At 44.0% G+C, this 17,551-nt stretch overlaps 1 protein-coding gene across 7 annotated transcripts in view; it reads left to right on the top strand.

The window, feature by feature from the left end:
- GALNS (galactosamine (N-acetyl)-6-sulfatase) overlaps nucleotides 1-17,551 on the top strand; it is a 100,887-nt gene that overhangs the window by 19,333 nt on the left and 64,003 nt on the right. For all 7 annotated transcript variants that reach the window (XM_078771673.1, XM_078771671.1, XM_078771669.1 and 4 more), the window contains one exon: nucleotides 16,307-16,409. In XM_078771673.1, the coding sequence (XP_078627799.1) occupies nucleotides 16,307-16,409 (103 nt within the window). The remainder of the gene's footprint in view (nucleotides 1-16,306; nucleotides 16,410-17,551) is intronic.

Below are 17,551 nucleotides of genomic sequence, written 5' to 3'. Positions count from 1 at the left end.
TAAACCAACTTGCAATACCAGTATTCCAGTACAGCTGCAGAATAATTAACTGGCCACAAGCGGAAATCAATATACGAGATATCAAAACAAGGAAACTCCTCACCATCCACAAAATGTTTTACAAAAATCATTGCATCCCAAGAATGTACCTGCCGAGACGAAAAGGAGGTAGCGGACTGATGGAGCTCGACCAAGTACACAGAATGACAACTGTAGGATTGACTGATACGTAAAAAGTGCAACAGATTACCTAATCCAATTTGTAAGCAAATACAAAGACCAGAAAAGGTATCCAAAACCCATCCAGCAAAATTTTTCCAAAACCAGCTGTGAATAGAAGATGTCAAACACAAAACTGAAACAGCAGCAAATACAGTCCCAACGATTACAAAATAAATAAATAAATATAATGAAAATTCAGCAAATACACACGACAACTGGGAGAATGATAAAAGAGCATAGAGGTCCATATAGTTGGACAGATTGGGAGTAGACAAAGAAGGATCACCGGAATGGCGAAGAAGAGGTCAGTTCAATTGCGACGGAAGACAAATCATGATAAATGCCCAAGACCAGGGACACAATACTGATGGCTTTAAGAAGATAGTGGGACTAAGTCAATATACAGTTGTAAATTCTGTAAGGTAGAAACAGAAAGCACGAATCCCCTCCTATCGGGATATTTTTTTTTTAACCTCATGTCAGAACAGCTGTACACTGAAAGGCACAACAAGGCTTGCAGAGCAATTCACGACTGGCACATCTGCAAGATTCTCAATGTCCCAGTCCCAGAAAAATCATTGAAACATGAATCAAATGCGATAATTGAAAAGGAAGAAGTAACACTCGTGCACAACCTGACGATCCTGTCAAGTATGAACATAGAAAACAAATCATTGTGAGCAGATATAGTACTCAGAATCAAAAGCATTGCTAATTGAGGTGTCAGTACCCAGCGATTTTGGCCTTAGCATTGCAGAAATCAAGAAAATGACCAAATAGCAGGATCTCAAAAATGAAGTCAAAAGATCATGTAAGCAGAAGCTGAAGCAGGATGGGGGAAGCTGAGAGTGGTTGGGATATATATATATTTATTTTTTTTGTATACTGAATCGAGGCTCGTAAAGAGCTAACATTTATTTCACAAACAAATAAACCAGACAAACAAAATATACAAAAAGAGGGAGCGGAAGACAAGATGGGGAGAGAAGGGGAAGCACACAACCACAACATTTGAGAGCAGGGAGAAGTGTGGGAGGGAGAGGGCTTGGGGGCAGGAGGCGTGTGAAGGGGGGGGGGGGGGGGGGTGGGAGAAGTATAAAACACAAGGGGACCGAAATTAGCGGGGGTAGAAAAGATCAAGGTTTTGGATGGGGGAGGATAAGAGATGGTGGTGAACAGCTGTTTTAAAGACCTGGAGGTTGGAGTGGGATTGAAGAGAGTGAGGGAGTTTGTTCCAGAGGCGGGAGAAAAGAGGAATGAAGGAGTGAAGGTGAGCAGAAAGTCTTGATTTTGGCAGTTTAACCATAAGAGGGTTGCAGGCAGATCTTGTGCGACCTGTAGGAATATTTGGGGGACAGAGCCCAGAGAGGGCTGGGGGGGCAAGGCCAGAGAGGAGTCGGTAGAAGACGGAAAGACCACCAACCTGCCTGCGGTGAGTGAGTGAAAGGCCCTTGGAGTTAGCTTCATCGTGGGAGATTCCAATGATTCTGAACGCTTTGGTTTCAACAGCGTGAAGACGGGCTAGGTGTGAGGCAGGAGCACCAGACCAGAGGGGAGAGCAGTATTCCATAGAGCTGCGGATGAAAGCCTTGTATGTGGTGAGGAGCTCAGGTGTGCCAAGGAAGGACTTCGCACGACGGAGGATGCCCAGTCGGCGACTGGCTTTGGAGGCCAGATTTGAAATGTGGTTTTCCCAGGAAAGATCATGGCAGATAGTGAGACCCAAAAGCTTGAGTGACAGAACTTCTTGGAGAGGATTATTCAGAAAGTGGATGGGAGGGTTTTCCAGTCGGTCTTTTCGGAGAGACATCGTAAGAGTGTGAGATTTATCAGGATTGAAAGACATGTTCCATTTGTTTGCCCAGTCTGTGATTTTGTCCAGGTCTGCAGAGAGTGAGGAGGCTGCAGACTGCCGATCTGAGGGATGAGGAATGGAGCGACAGAGAGTAGAGTCGTCAGCAAAGAGATAGAGAGGATTTTCAAGAGAGTCAGAGAGATCATTGATGAAGACCAGAAAAAGCACAGGGCCCAGAACACTACCTTGGGGAACTCCAGCCTGAACAGGAAGAGGAGATGAGAGAAACCCATTCAGGGCCACGCGTTGACTACGACCAGAGAGGAAGTCCGCCAGCCATGCGTGGAGATTTCCATGGATACCAAAGGAGGAGAGTTTGGTGAGCAGAGCAGGGTGCCAGACCTCGTATATCGAAGGCACGTGAAATGTCAAGGGAGACGGCTCTAATTTCCTGTTTGGCATTGAGGACCTCCATCCATTGTTGAGAAAGCAGAAGCAGCATGTCCAGAGTAGAGTGACCAGGTCTGAAACCAAATTGATGATCAGAGATCAAGCCATTGGAGAAGAGGAAAGATCTCATATCTGAAGCAATGATGGATTCCATGACTTTGCTGATAATTGGGAGAAGGCTGATTGGTCTGTAGTTGCTGGGATCTGTTTTTGCACCTTTTTGGGATGAGGCGGAAGCTGATATTATTAGGATTAATTTTGATTTGTAATGACATTAATAATAATAATAATAATAATAATAATAATTTAAAAAATAATAAAGGAGTCTCATATAGCCCCATCAAGCAGAGTAAACGACCCTCATGGTGCTTTACATTATCATGCGAACGCACACACACCGCACACACATACACAAACATACACACACACAGACACACCTTCACTCTTGCCCTATTCCTCTCCCTCCCCATTCAAAACCCACAGATGTGTACTCCCCCTCCTCCTCCCCTCCCTCCCCCGCACATGTACACAGACATACTCTCGATCTCTGTCCCACCTCAAACCAATAGACGGGTCAATATACTGCCTGACCCCAAAAAAATTGCAAATTTTTGTTTTATGCTTATTTCTAGTAGTTTATGAAGTGGAAGACAACATATTAAAAGTTGGACAATTTTGACGCATGGGAAAGTCCCTCAGTGACGTCAGAAAACAAGATGGCTGCCGGCAGATAAAACGTAAAAAAATTGACTGATAATCATCAGACCACTAACAATTTAAAGTTAATTTTGCACCAATATTTGTATTATGATCGTTGCTGGTAGTTTATGCAGTGCTAATCCTGAGACCATTCGCAATTTAAAGTAAATATTTGCACAAATATATGTTCTTTGATTGTTTCTGCAAGTCTATGACATGGAAAGCAACATATAAAAAATTGGACAATTTTGACACATGTGGAAGTACCATATGCCTTCTAGTCTTAGATTCCAGTTTCATCGTCCTCCTCCTCCTCCTCTATGTCTGGTTCAACACTCATATTGTCACAGTTGCTGTCCTGGCAATGTCCACATGCACTGGTGCACTCTAATCCATGCTTCCTACATGAACACCTTAGTGTTTTGCACCCCCCTGAACAGTTGCAGTGAATCATCTGAAGTAGTATGTCTGGAGCAGGGCTTTTGTCTGTCATCACTGGAACAAGTTTTCCTCCTTCTACCTTCCATCCCCACTCCGTTGGCTCCATTCCACAACAAAGGCCCATCCATTCCATTACCTGGTAATAGGTCCGCAGAGAATGAAACTTGCAGGCAGCGGATGTGGGTGGCAGTCTTTCAGGAGTGACAAATGCCTTAGCCCTTGCAACCTTTTTGCAGAGAATGTTGTATCTGATCGATGCCAATGAGTCGTTCTGATTTGCTTTAAACAATGCCACCATTGCTCTGCAGCCTGCAGTTTCAATAACATCCTGACTCTGCTGTGGTTTACAGAACACCTTTGAGCTGTCTATCAGTTCCTTTTCTTTCTTGATGATTCTTTGAAACCCTGACTTCTTTCCAATCCCAAAGACACGAGACGTTGCGTCACAGCCAGTTAATGCATGAAGGAACAATATATCTCTGCAGGCTGCATTTCCAAGTATCTGCTGAAGGACTTTGATATTGTAGACATTTGATTTTGCCTTGTCAGAACGGAAATAGAGTTCAATGCAGTTTGTCTCCACCATATAGAAGAGCAGGAGGAGAAGGAGATCTGTATCTTCTCCAATGAGGGTTGTAGATCTGGAAGCCGCATTTGCGACGGCCGCTTTTGCAATCTCAACATCAGCATCTCCCTCTGCTTGGATCACCTCACAGCCTTCCTTGTGCAACACCTCTATAATCAACAGTATCATTGCCTGCTTGTTTGACTCATTCGACAGAAAGTCCTCCTTTTTCCCAACAAATTTTGTTGACTCCGTAATGTTAACCTTGGTGGCATTCTTGTTTCTATTCCGACGTTGATGAGAACAGTCCTTTGTGCTTGGCCCAGCCTCATAACCATCAAACACAACAGTAGCTTTGCCATAGTGTCGTACTGTAAATGAGGCATATTCATCTGCAATGGAACTGTAGGTGAATCCCTCTGTCCACTTTAAGCGGTGAATAAGTGATCCCCCGTCAAGAACATAGTGATCTGTTCCTGGAACTGTCTGGTTGACAGCATTGTCAGATTTGGTTGTAGCATAATTCCTTATTGCCTCCGCCAACTGTGGTTTATCTGGCTGGCGCAGGATGTTTTTTGCCTCAAAAAGAGACATTGGGTATGGGCAGAGTTCATATTTCATCACTTCACCTATCTGGAGATCTCCCGTCTGTGACACCACTAAGAACCTCTGGAATAGTAACGCTGGATCTATTGTGCGGTCCTCAGCAACTTTGACTGCCCTGCTGAATGCAAGTGTCTTGGCTTTAGAACTCCTTTTGTGTGAATAGGAGTAAGCTGGGTGATCATCCATCTTCTTGACAATGTCACTACCTACTTTGAATAGGTCATGAACATTGACATCCTCATTTGCAGTAACCCCTGTGATGATATTGCGCAATGACTTGTCATCAGAAAATGGTGTGAAGCTGTCCAGTTTTTCGGCAACTTTGCCACGATCAGCTTCATCTCGACTCACCCTGGATGTTGTCAACTCCTTATGTTGTTCACTTGTTGAGTAGCTACTCGAGGTCAGTTCTTGCATAGCAAGGTTGTAGGAGGACGATATGGTTGAAGACAGAGTCCAAACTGCTCTCTGGTGCTCTGACATCCCACTTCCTCGAGTCAGCCCCCCTTGGCTTTTCAGTGAGCGCATTAATGTCTGTTCTATCACAAGATCAGAGCCTAGGCCAGCCCAGTATTGGTCACTGCGCCGGATTACATGATAACCAGATTGGAACTTCTGATGAACCTCAGGGTTGTCATCCTCTAACGCAAGCATCTTCTCGAGATAGAGTCGAGCTGACTTCAGGTAATTGGGATGGCCAGCAGCTGCAAATATCGGCAAGCAAGCTGATATGGCTTGGAGATGCATCTCCCAGGACCCCGTCCGATCAGCTGCCACAAGTGCCCTTGCAATTCCCAACATACGCTGGTAGTTGATCCAAAGTGCACTGGTTTTCGAGTCCTTTGCAAGTTTATTCCTTTCCTGATTCAATCTATTGTCAATGAAATGAATGCACTCTGATTGCAACACAGACTCTATAGTGTCACTTTCGACAGTCTCCAGGGAAATGTACAGTCGCTCCAGTTCTGCCACTTGTTCTTGAAACCCAGGGTCAACCCAAGGTCATTGTATTGTATCTCCAATGTTTACCATACAACGTTGTCCAATTGAGTCCTAATTAGGTGTAATTAACTCATTCATGTGGAGTTGTTACTCAGTCAAGCTGCACAACTACCAGTGAGGAATTAGGTCATTAGCCTACATGCTGGGAGGTCATATTGTTAAAGACATGTGTCAGGTAGCAGATGTAAACATTGTTAAAGACACGAAACAAGTGTTATAAAATGTTGCCTTTGCAGCTGGTCTCAGTGGAACAAATTAATTTATATAAACAAAAAGAAACAAAAATAAAAAACCAAAGACGTTTTCGACGTAGTGAATCGTGCATGGTTTTGTGACATTTTTATCATGTCAAAAATTTTTACTTTCCCATGGTCCATTTCTGTCCAACTTTTGATATGTTCCTAAGTAAGTCTTAAAATATAAGGAAATGCAATAAAACTAAAATTTGCAATTTTTTTGGGGTACGGCTGTTCTGGTTGTATATTGACCCGTCTACAAAGGGAAAACAGGACTTAGACTTTGAAAGACTTGTGAAACATATAGGTTTTGAGGGAGGTTTTAAAGGCAGGAAGAGAGTCAACATGTCGAACAGAGGAAGGCAAGTCATTCCAGAGCAGAGGTGCAGCAAAGGAAAATGATTTCTCGCCAAACGACTTGGTGCTGGTGCGCGGCGGCTCTGAGGTCATAGAGTCGTCGCTTGAACGAAGCCGTCGCCGAGGTTCATAGAGAGTGAGCAAATCGGAGAGATAGTGAGGTCCCGTTCCACACAATGATTTATAACATAGTGTGCAAATTTTGTATTGCACACGAGCAGAGACAGGCAGCCAGTATAAAGATTCAAGAAGCGGAGTAACATGGCCAGACTTCTTCGCCTTACAGACAAGACGAGCGGCAGAGTTTTGAACCTTTTGTAACTTATCCAAGAGAAACTGAGGGCAGCCAGCATACAAAGAATTACAATAGTCTCGCCTTGAGAGGACAAGGGCACAGACCAGAGTTAGAGCAGCTTGAGGAGTAAGAAAGTGGCGAATGGATGCGATCTTTCGCAGCTGAAAGTATGCTGATTTGCAAGTTTGAAGTACTTGCTTGGAAAATGTCATGTTACAGTCGAAAACCACACCAAGGTTCTTGGCCGACGAAACAAAGTTTACATCGGGTTCACCAACATGAATAGTGGTAGGAAGTGAACATTGTAGAGGACATCTGTGCGATCTTACAATCATAGACTCTGTTTTAGCATCGTTCAGCTGAAGTTTGTTTTGGGTCATCCACGCCTTCACGTCGGCAATACAGCCTTCTAACACTTCAACAGTGGGCACGATTTGTTGAATCGTGCTTCCTTTGTACAGCTGATTGTCGTCCGCAAAGGCGTGGTGGTCAACTGAATGTCTGGAAACAAGATCAAATAGAGGCTGATTGTACAAAAGAAAGAGGATAGGTCCCAGGACTGAGCCCTGGGGAACGCCAAAGGAAAGTGGAGAAGGGGCTGATTTCTGGCCATTGACAACAACTGTTTGCACTCTATCAGTAAGATAGGACATCAGCCAAGAAAGGGGAGTACCAGTTATACCAAATGTGAGTTCAAGACGACGAATTAAGACACTATGGTCAATCGTGTCAAAGGCGGCAGACAAGTCCAAAAGCGCAAGAATGGAAACCTTACCACAGTCAAGAGAGGTCAGAAGATCATTGGTTATTCTTAGGAGAGCGGTCTCGGTGCTATGACCTGGTCTATATGCTGACTGGCGAGAATTGAAAAGATTATTTGAAACTAGATGGTCATTCATCTGTGATCGCACAATTCTTTCTGTGATCTTTGACAGGAAAGGCAGGTTGGAGATAGGACGGTAATTTTTCATGTCATTAAGGTCAAGGGTGGGCTTTTTAAGAAGTGGTTTAACAAGAGCTTGTTTAAAGAGAAGCGGAAATGAACCCGTAGTCAGAGAATCATTGATAACTGCAGTAATAAATGGGAGGAGGGTGTCCAAACACTCAATAAACAAATCGGTGGGAAGGAGGTCAAGATCACATGTTTTTGTGTTTGACTTGAGGATTGTACATTTGACAATTTCCTCAGTAACAGGAGTAAACGAACTAAGAGGTCGTCCGTGAAAGCAGTGTTCAGCATCATCGAAGGGAAGGAGTGACTGCTTGTCAAGATTGTTTCTAATTGACTGAATTTTATTGTGAAAGAAATGCAGGAATCGTTGGGGTAGTTCGTTTTGAGGAAACACAGTGGGAAGAACGGATTTATTTTTTGGTGGCAAACAGGCGGTTGGTAATGCTGAATAGTATGCTATTATCACAATTGTTGTTACTAGGGCATGCCCGTACTAGATATATATCTAAAATTATATCCCCCCCCTCTATTTACATGAAATGGTTTGGTCCAAAGCGAACGGCTTGCGAGTACGGTGACAATCCCCCCCCTCTATTTACATGAAATGGTTTGGTCCATGTGCGAAATGGTTTGGTCCAAAGCGAACGGCTTGCGAGTACGGTGACAATCCCCCCCCCTCTATTTACATGAAATGGTTTGGTCCAAAGCGAACGGCTTGCGAGTACGGTGACAATCCCCCCCCTCTATTTACATGAAATGGTTTGGTCCAAAGCGAACGGCTTGCGGAGTTTGGTAAAGAAATCGCCATAGCTCGGTAACTACTTGTCCGATTAATATGAAACCTTGAAAAGGCACATCCTCGGGTCCCCAGCAATATACCTGGCAAGTTGCAAGTATATCGGACCCGTGGTTGTCGAGAAACAGCGGTCACAGACAAACACACAGACACACACACAGACACACAGAGATTACTGGAATTAAAGATAGATTACCTTTTCCAAAGGAGAGGGTATTGCATTTGAGTCCGTTTGTCTGTCTGTCTGTCTGTCTGTCTGTCTGTCTGTCTGTCTGTTTGTTTGTTGCTTGCCGGAATAGATTCTGGCAAGTATATTGATCGGTTGGTTTGTCTGTCTGTCTGTCTGTTTGTTCGCAGTACTACGTCTACACCGTTGCACGTAGAATCGCCAAACTTTACACCCATATTTGCCCTGCCCTGGAATAGACTGTGCCCAATTGATGACGTCATTGGTCACGTGGTTTGGCCGCCATCTTGGAAAAGCCGAAAAACTTTGCACCTCCATATCTCCGAAAGTGCTGAATAGAAAAATTGAGACATGGCTCATTGTAAAGAACTCTCCATGGGGAATAAAATATGTTAATGATGTCATCAGTCACGTGGTTCGGCCGCCATCTTGGAAAAACCGAAAAACTTTGCACCTCCATATCTCCGAAAGTACTGAATAAAAAAAATTGAGACATGGCTCATTGTAAAGAACTCTCAATGGGAATAAAACATGTTAATGATGACGTCATAGGTCACGTGGTTCGGCCGCCATCTTGGAAAAACCGAAAAACTTAGCAGTTACATATTTCCAAAAGTGCTGAATAGTAAAAATTGAGACATGGCTCATTGTAAAGGACTCTCAATGGGGATTAAAATATATAAATGATGACGTCATAGGTCACGTGGTTCGGCCGCCATCTTGGAAAAACCGAAAAACTTTGCACCTCTATATCTCTGAAAGTGCTGAACAGAAAAAATTGAGACATGGCTCATTGTAAAGAACTCTCCATGGGGAATAAAATATGTTAATGATGACGTCATCGGTCACGTGGTTGGGCCGCCATATTTGTCCCAAATGGCCAATAAAAAGTACATTCCGGCAAGTCCTCGGTCTCTGACCGATTTTTCATGTCTGTTTGTTTGTCCGCACAAAATAAATATGATTTTCTCTGCAACCGTTGGTCCGATTGACAGGAAATATCCACCGTAGGTGCAACTCCACCTATATAATTTTTTATGATAATTATGACGTCATAAGTCACGTTGTATGGGCGCCATCTTGGAAAAACCGAAAAACTTTGCACCTCTATATCTCCGAAAGCGCCGCATAGGAAAAATTGAGACATGGCTCATTGTAAAGAACTCTCCATGGGGAATAAAATGTGTTAATGATGATGTCATAGGTACCTCCAATATGATGTCATAATTCGACAAGTACAAAACTTCATCCGATCAAGATGAAATTTCTTGAGCATCATCTCGGGATAAATTGGTGGAGTAAAAATAATGATGACATCATCGGTCACGTGGTTTTGCCGCCATATTTGTTTTAACACAAAAGCCTTAAAAACCACTGAAACACATCCTGGTGAGGGTCTGCAATCTCTGATTGCTATTTCACCTCAACATGGATTTCACTCAAGGCAGGCAACCCCCTTGGGGAGGATGGCAAATGAAGTCGTTACAACGTCCATCGTATAACTCTTATGCCTCCTGTCAGGTTTGGTTGAGATTGGATAAGTGATGACCGAATGGAACACGGTCAGACAGACACCAAATTGCGTATTTTAGTAGGATAAAACATCGAGATACATTTTAACACGGAAAATTGGAAGAGAACACAAACAGGGACGAATATATAACAGAAAAACATGATGGATCCAGTTCGGAAAAATTAGCTTTGAATGAGGTGAAAAGGGCAGCTGCAGATTTAAGCTACACGTGGAGCAACCCTGAACTCCGCAGAGTTGCTCCACATTATCCAGGTAGCATATCCAAGGTGAATATGTTACTTCTGATCCCCCTCGAATATGCTACTCATGATCCGCCTTGGATATGTTACTCCTGATCCTTCTGAAACATCAGTGGATGGATGTCCTGAACTATAAGCAACAGGTAAGCCAGGTTAAAAGTAAAACTGGTTATCAGGGATTATCAAATTAGAGAATACTAGTTCATGGTGGGTTTCTATTCATGTTGGTGTTTCAAATTATTGAATTGGGCAATTAATTATTATCTGAATTATGAAAAATCACAACCTACCTACCCATTGACTATATCAGTCTGGTCCTGTGGGACAATTGATACATTTTTCATGCCAAAAATAATTTTTGAAAGCTTCCAGGTAAGCTGGTCGCTCCTGGAAAGGGGTACGCATGACACCATTGACATGAAATAAACTATTTTTATGGATTGCGTTTATTAGTTAGCCTTCTCTTTCTGGATGTCTCAGTATGGTCATGTTATTTATGGCCTTCTCATCTGGATGTTACTATTCTCTGTTTTTATTTGACTATTTTTTTTTTTTGACAGGTATGTTGATCACTCTGATTTGTGTGTTTGTTTGTGTGTGTGTTTGTTTGTCTGTCCGCTCACTTATACTTGCCTACAGGTCACAATTTTTTTTTTTTTTTTTTTTTTTTTTTTTTTTGTATACAAGATCGAGGCTCGTGAAAGAGCGAACATTAATCACACAGAAAGACAAACCGACACATAAAACATATAACATCGGGAGCGGTAGACAAGATGGGGAGAGAGGGGGAAGGACACAAACACAACATTTGAGAGCAGGGACTGAGAGACATGGAGACATCGAGAGATCTGAGAGAGGGCGAGGGCTTTGGGGGGGGGGGGGGGCATGGGAAGGGGGCGGTGGGAGAGGTATAAAACATATGGACACTGCCAGGACTTCCAGGAAAGAAGTTGGAATTTCAAACAAGGTGGATCTGGGGTGAATTAGCGGGGGTAGAAAAGATCAAGGTTTTGGATGGGGGAAGATAAGAGATGGTGGTGAACAGCTGTTTTAAAGACCTGGAGGGAGGAGTGGGATTGAAGGGAGTGAGGGAGTTTGTTCCAGAGGCGGGAGAAAAGAGGAATGAAAGAGTGAAGGTGAGCAGAGAGCCGAGATTTCGGCAGTTTAACCATCAGAGGGTTGCTGGCAGATCTTGTGCGACCTGTAGGAATATTTGGGGGACAGAGCACAGAGAGAGCTGGGGGTGCAAGGCCGGAGAGGAGTCGGTAGAAGACAGAAAGACCACCTACCTGCCTGCGGTGAGTGAGTGAAAGGCCCTCAGAGATAGCTTCATCGCGGGAGATTCCAATAATTCTGAAAGCTTTGGTTTCAACAGCGTGAAGCCGAGCTAGGTGTGAGGCAGGAGCACCGGCCCATAGGGGAGAACAGTATTCCATTGAGCTGCGGATGAAAGCCTTGTATGTGGTGAGGAGCTCAGGTGTGCCGAGGAAGGACTTCGCACGACGGAGGATGCCCAGTCGGCGACTGGCTTTGGAGGCCAGCTTGGAAATGTGGTTTTCCCAAGAAAGATCATGGCAGATAGTGAGACCCAAAATCTTGAGCGACAGAACTTCTTGGAGAGGATTGTTGAGAAAGTAGATGGGAGGGTTGTCCAGTCGATCTTTTCGGAGAGACATAGTAAGAGTGTGAGATTTGTCAGGATTGAAAGACATGTTCCACTTGTTTGACCAGTCTGTGATTTTGTCCAGGTCTTCAGAGAGTGAGGAGGCAGCAGACTGCCGATCTGAGGGAAGAGGAATGGAGCGGCAGAGAGTGGAGTCATCAGCAAAGAGATAGAGAGGATTTTCGAGAGAGTCAGAGAGATCATTGATGAAGACCAGAAAAAGCACGGGGCCCAGAACACTGCCTTGGGGAACTCCAGCCTGAACAGGAAGAGGAGATGAGAGAAACCCATTCAGGGCCACACGTTGACGACGACTAGAGAGGAAGTCCGCCAGCCATGCGTGGAGATTTCCATGGATACCAAAGGAGGAGAGTTTGGTGAGCAGAGCGGGGTGCCAGACCGTGTCGAAGGCACGTGATATGTCGAGGGAGACAGCTCTAATTTCCTGTTTGGCATTGAGGACCTCCATCCATTGTTGAGACAGCAGAAGCAGCATGTCCAGAGTAGAGTGACCTGGTCTGAAACCAAATTGATGATCAGAGATCAAGCCATTGGAGAAGAGGAAAGATTTCATATCCGAAGCAATGATGGATTCCATGACTTTGCTGATAATTGGGAGAAGGCTGATTGGTCTGTAGTTGCTAGGATCTGTTTTTGCACCTTTTTTGTGCAAAGCGGTGATGTTGGCTGATTTCCAAGCAGATGGCAGTTGACCTTGAGCAAAAGAGAGGGTGAAGAGAACAGAGAGAGGGTGAGATAGAGCGGCAGAGCAGGATTTTAGGACCCGTGGGCTGATGCCGTCGGGTCCAGTTGCAGAATCAGAGTCGAGGGTTGACAGAAACTTTTCCACCTTGTCAGGAGGAAAGGACACGGAGTCCAGGAGCAGCAGGGTACGACTGGGTATGGTGGGTACAGAGAGGGATGGGTTTGGGACACAAGATTTAGAGGCAAACACAGAGTTGAGGCATTCAGCTTTTTCACGTGCGGAGTCAGCTGTGTAGCCGTTTGAGGTAAGGGAGGGGATGGAGGGGGCACAAACACCAGAAACGGATTTGACCAGACGCCACCAGGATTTGGAAGAGGGAGACAGATAAGAGAGTTCGGTCTTGAGAACGGAGAGATATTGTTTCCTGGCTCTCCTGAGGGTGGACACACACTTGTTTCGGGCTTTGTGAAAGGAAATGAGATTTCCTTCCGTTGGATTTGCTTTCCAGGAGACGAAGGCAAGTTGTTTCTGGGCAACAGCCTCACCACAAGATTCTGTGTACCATGGACGGGAGGAAGGGTATGACAACTGAAGACGAGATGGGATAAATCTGTGCATGAGAGAGAGCAATTTACTTTGGAAGAATTCCCAGGATGAGTTGATGTCAGAGGTGGTAGAGATGGGAGACCAGTCCAGATGATTGATGGCTGCTTGAAGACCGTGCCAGTTGGCCTGAGTGAAATGCCAGACTCGTCGACGCTGAGCAGGCTCCCTGAGGATGGTCAGAGAGATGTCCACTTTAACAAGGACATGATCAGATGATCCGATCGGAGCAGAAGAAGAGCAGCAGACATTTTCAGGGAAGTTAGTCATAACCAAGTCCAGAAGAGAAGATGTTCCGTTGACTGAGATCCGGGTCGGGAAATTGACAGATTGTGTCAGTCCCAGTGAGTCGCAGAAGTCCTTTGCTGAAGAGCCATGGCTGGTGAGAGAGGTACCCACACCCAGCCAACTGGCATGGTGACAATTGAAATCACCACATATGAGGAAGAGAGAGTTGGGATGAGTAGATAGAAGTTGGTCCATATCATCAGACAGCGAGATGTAGATGGAGTCATCACTGTTTGGTGGACGGTACAACACACATATGAACAAGAGGTGGGAGCGAAGGGGAAGCCGTAGCCAGAGGTATTCCTGGGGGTGAGGTGGAGAGAGTGCAGTGCAGGGCGAGTGAGGAAGAGAGTTTTTGATAAAGATAGCAACCCCGCCTCCAGGACGAGGCTCAGGTCTATCATACCGGAGGAGGGAGTAGCCCGGGAGAGATACTATGGAATCAGAGACATCATAAAGGAGGAAAGTTTCTGTTAAGCAGATCACGTCTGGTTTGACAGAAGCAACCTGTATGGAGAGATCAGTTAAGTTTGAACGAAGGCCCCGGATGTTTGAGGTCCATACCGTTAATGAAGAGGAAGGGGGAGCATCAGATACAGAACAGGGGGGAGGAGGGGTAGGGTAAGATGTGGAAGAGGTGGAAGAGATAGGGAGAGCTGTTGAAGGTGTGTCAGAGATTTCAGAATAGCTCGGAGAAAGGGAAGGATGGGGCGGACAAAAGGTTTGATGGTGATTGGGTGAGCCACAATGAGGTGTTATTTGAGGAGGGGGAAGAGCGAGGCAGAAGGTTGGGGGAGATGGAGGTGAGAGTTTGAAGGGGGAAGAAGCGGGGAGGACGCTTTGAGGAGGGGGAGTGAGAGGGGGGAAATTGAGAAGCAATGAGGGTGGGGAGATTTGAAGGGGAGGGGTGAGGGGGGAGTTTGGGAGGGAAGGGACAAGGGGAGGGATTTGAAAGGGATGGGATATGGGGGAGATTTGGAGGGGAGGGGTGAGGCAGGAGTCTAGGAGGGGAGGGGCGAGGGGGCGTCTTGGCGGGGAGGGGTGAGGGGGTAGTTTAGGAGGGAGGGGGCAAGGGGGGAGATTTGAAAGGGATGGGTGATGGGGAAGATTTGGAGGGGAGGGGTGATGGGGAAGATTTGGAGGGGAGGGGTTATGGGGAAGATTTGGAGGGGAGGGGTGAGATTGGATTTTTGAAAGTGTACGATTTATGGGAAACGAACATTTATTGCAAAATGAGTTTCTTGTGACCTTCGAGTTAAAAATACGTTTAAGGACGCTGGATGGAGGATGGAGTGCAGGAGAGTTTAGGGAATGTAGAAAAAAGGCACTATAGGAGATGGATATTTTTTTTGGGATGAATTGATTTGGTGAGCAAGTCGAAAGCAGCCTTTTAAAGAAGAAGAAGAAAAAGGTGTTATAAAATATGACGGAATACATAACTTGAGGGGAAAGTGTAAACATTGAAGGTTAATGAGTGAAAACTATCTGGGGAAATGGGGGAGAAACACGTGGTCGAAGAACGAACGAATGAATAAGAATGAATAAACGAATGAGAACAGAGAAGGAAATGTTTTTTTTTTTTTTTTTTTTTTTTTTTTTGAGTTGAGATTTACACAAGGAAGTGGGTAAGGCTATGGGTGAAAAGCCTGGGAATACAGAGAACGAAAGTTATTGGATCACAAACGACGGACCGCTGAGAGAAAAACAAAGCCTCAAGGTTGTACAGTGCACACTGTACAAGGCCTCAAGACACGACACGGCAAACAGACGATCAATTTATGAAAGATAAACACCGAGAAACAACCAAAGTTGCACACAATAACTTCACACACCGAAAGATAAATACAGTTTCGACAAAATACAATTGTGAACAGACTTAACTTCGAAAAACGTGGAGACCGTGTGGAGCTTCGAAAATCCTTCCCACCGTCTCCGAGATCTCGCGAGATCTCCCAATTTTAAACTGATCTTCAGGAAACTTCACCAAATGGTAGAGTTGGTGGTCTGACAGAATCTTATTGATTTTTTTTAGGTCAAAAGGTCAACATAGGCTTAAGGTCAACCACTTTTTTTCAAATTTCTAAAATCCTCAATTTTCATCCGGTTGACTTGAAATTTGAATAGGATTTACATATTGGCAAACTGAATTCAACATAGGCCAAAAGGTCAACATAGGCCAAAAGGTCAACAACCTTTCCAAATTTCTAAAAGCCTCAATTTTCATCCGATTGACTTGAAATTTGAATAGGATTTGCATATCAAGTTACTGAATTCAACCACAAATCATTTTTGAGGTCAAAAGGATGCTCAAAAGGAGTGGAGGAGTGGAGGAGGAGTGGAGTGACTCCAGTGGAGTCCTCCACCTGGAGTGGAGGAGTGACTGTCAAAAGGAGTGCCATTCTACTTTGTTCTCTTTTGCCAAGTGTCGCTCTATGAGTAATTTTTCATTGCTTTATTTGTCTGTCTGTTTGACAACATGAAAAGCTGTAAGTATTAAAAAAAAAAGTATAAAAATGTTTGAAACATCTCCTGTATTTATGTTTTGAAAATGTTAGATACATAAAAGTTATAATTGAAATTTTTGATAAAATTTGTTTGAGTCATGCACTTTAATAAATCAATATTTATTGTAATATTTCTTTATTTTTTCATTTTGCCTGTTACTTGCAGCCTACACTCCCCAAAATATTGTTGAAGGGATTTCCAATACGGAGATATTATTACCAAAAATGCTGCACAAAGCTGGCTACGTCAGCAAGATTGTTGGAAAATGGTGAGTTAAATGGAAAGGTAGATTATGTTGGGCCTTTGTAACCATTGCATTTGATGTGAACAATTTATTTCCAGAGGAATAATCTTGGCTATCCAACATAAGAGTTCTGAATTTTTATGGCGTAGCCCATCGGGCAGAGCCGTCTAGAACAGTGTTTGTCCGTCTGTATGTATGTATGTATGTATGTCCCCTCAAACGTATACCAATCAGAGCTGTGAATCTGGTCACATGACAGGGTGATGTGATTCCGTCTGATGTCATTACGGCGGTGCAGCGGCTGACTCTCCACACACTGCCGTGTTGATTTATATTTCGTTCAAGCTGAACATATCGTCGAACCTGTCATATATCACAATCGCCATGCTCTATCTTTCACGTTTTCATTCAGTCTGAAACACAAACAAACAGATTGTTAAAATGACCATGAAATATCGAAAGTATCGGCGTTACGTCTCTTCCAACAATACGGTACGGTACGTATAGGTGTTAGGCGTTTTGACTCACCTGCCGCTTCGGCCAAATTAAGCCCAGGTTTCTTAATACAGTAGTGTATTGTTTCAGTAGTAACGTTTTCGTAATAATAATAATATAATAGTAAATATAACCACAATACTTTAATCCCAATGTCACGAATGGAAAGTTGTTGGATTGAAGCGGTGTAACCGCGGAAGACGGAAGTAAGGAATTCACCTCGGTTTAAAAAAAAATAATATAATTTTCGTAACAATAACGTAACGTTATTATTATAGTAAATCTAATCGTAACACTAATCCCTTTGTAGTGACTGCGACATTACTGGAGGTTAAATATACAGTGCATATCAAAAAAAAGGTAAATCCGAATTCAAGGGGTCAATATGCAAAGGTTATTTAGTTTGACAATTTACATGTGGTTTACTAATTAAGAGGAGATCCTCAGCTTTCCATTGATACCTTCCATGCATCATTGCTGTCACACATGACCGAGTACATGTTCATTGAAAATGACAAGTTCAAATTGTATTTTTACAAGTTTGGCTAATCGGTGCATGACAGCTTGAAATGGACGCATTACTTGTCGACTGCCAAGTTGATTATGTAAAATTGTTAAGCTGGTCTGGTAATCGTCGGTTGCGTCATCCTTTGTTTAAGATGGGTATTTAA

Source organism: Myxine glutinosa, chromosome 2, assembly GCF_964187855.1.
Source record: "Myxine glutinosa chromosome 2, kmMyxGlut1.1, whole genome shotgun sequence".
In the NCBI taxonomy this organism is placed as follows: domain Eukaryota; kingdom Metazoa; phylum Chordata; class Myxini; order Myxiniformes; family Myxinidae; genus Myxine; species Myxine glutinosa.
The sequence above is the reverse complement of the archived record's forward strand: the minus strand, read 5'-3'. Positions and strand labels throughout refer to the sequence as shown.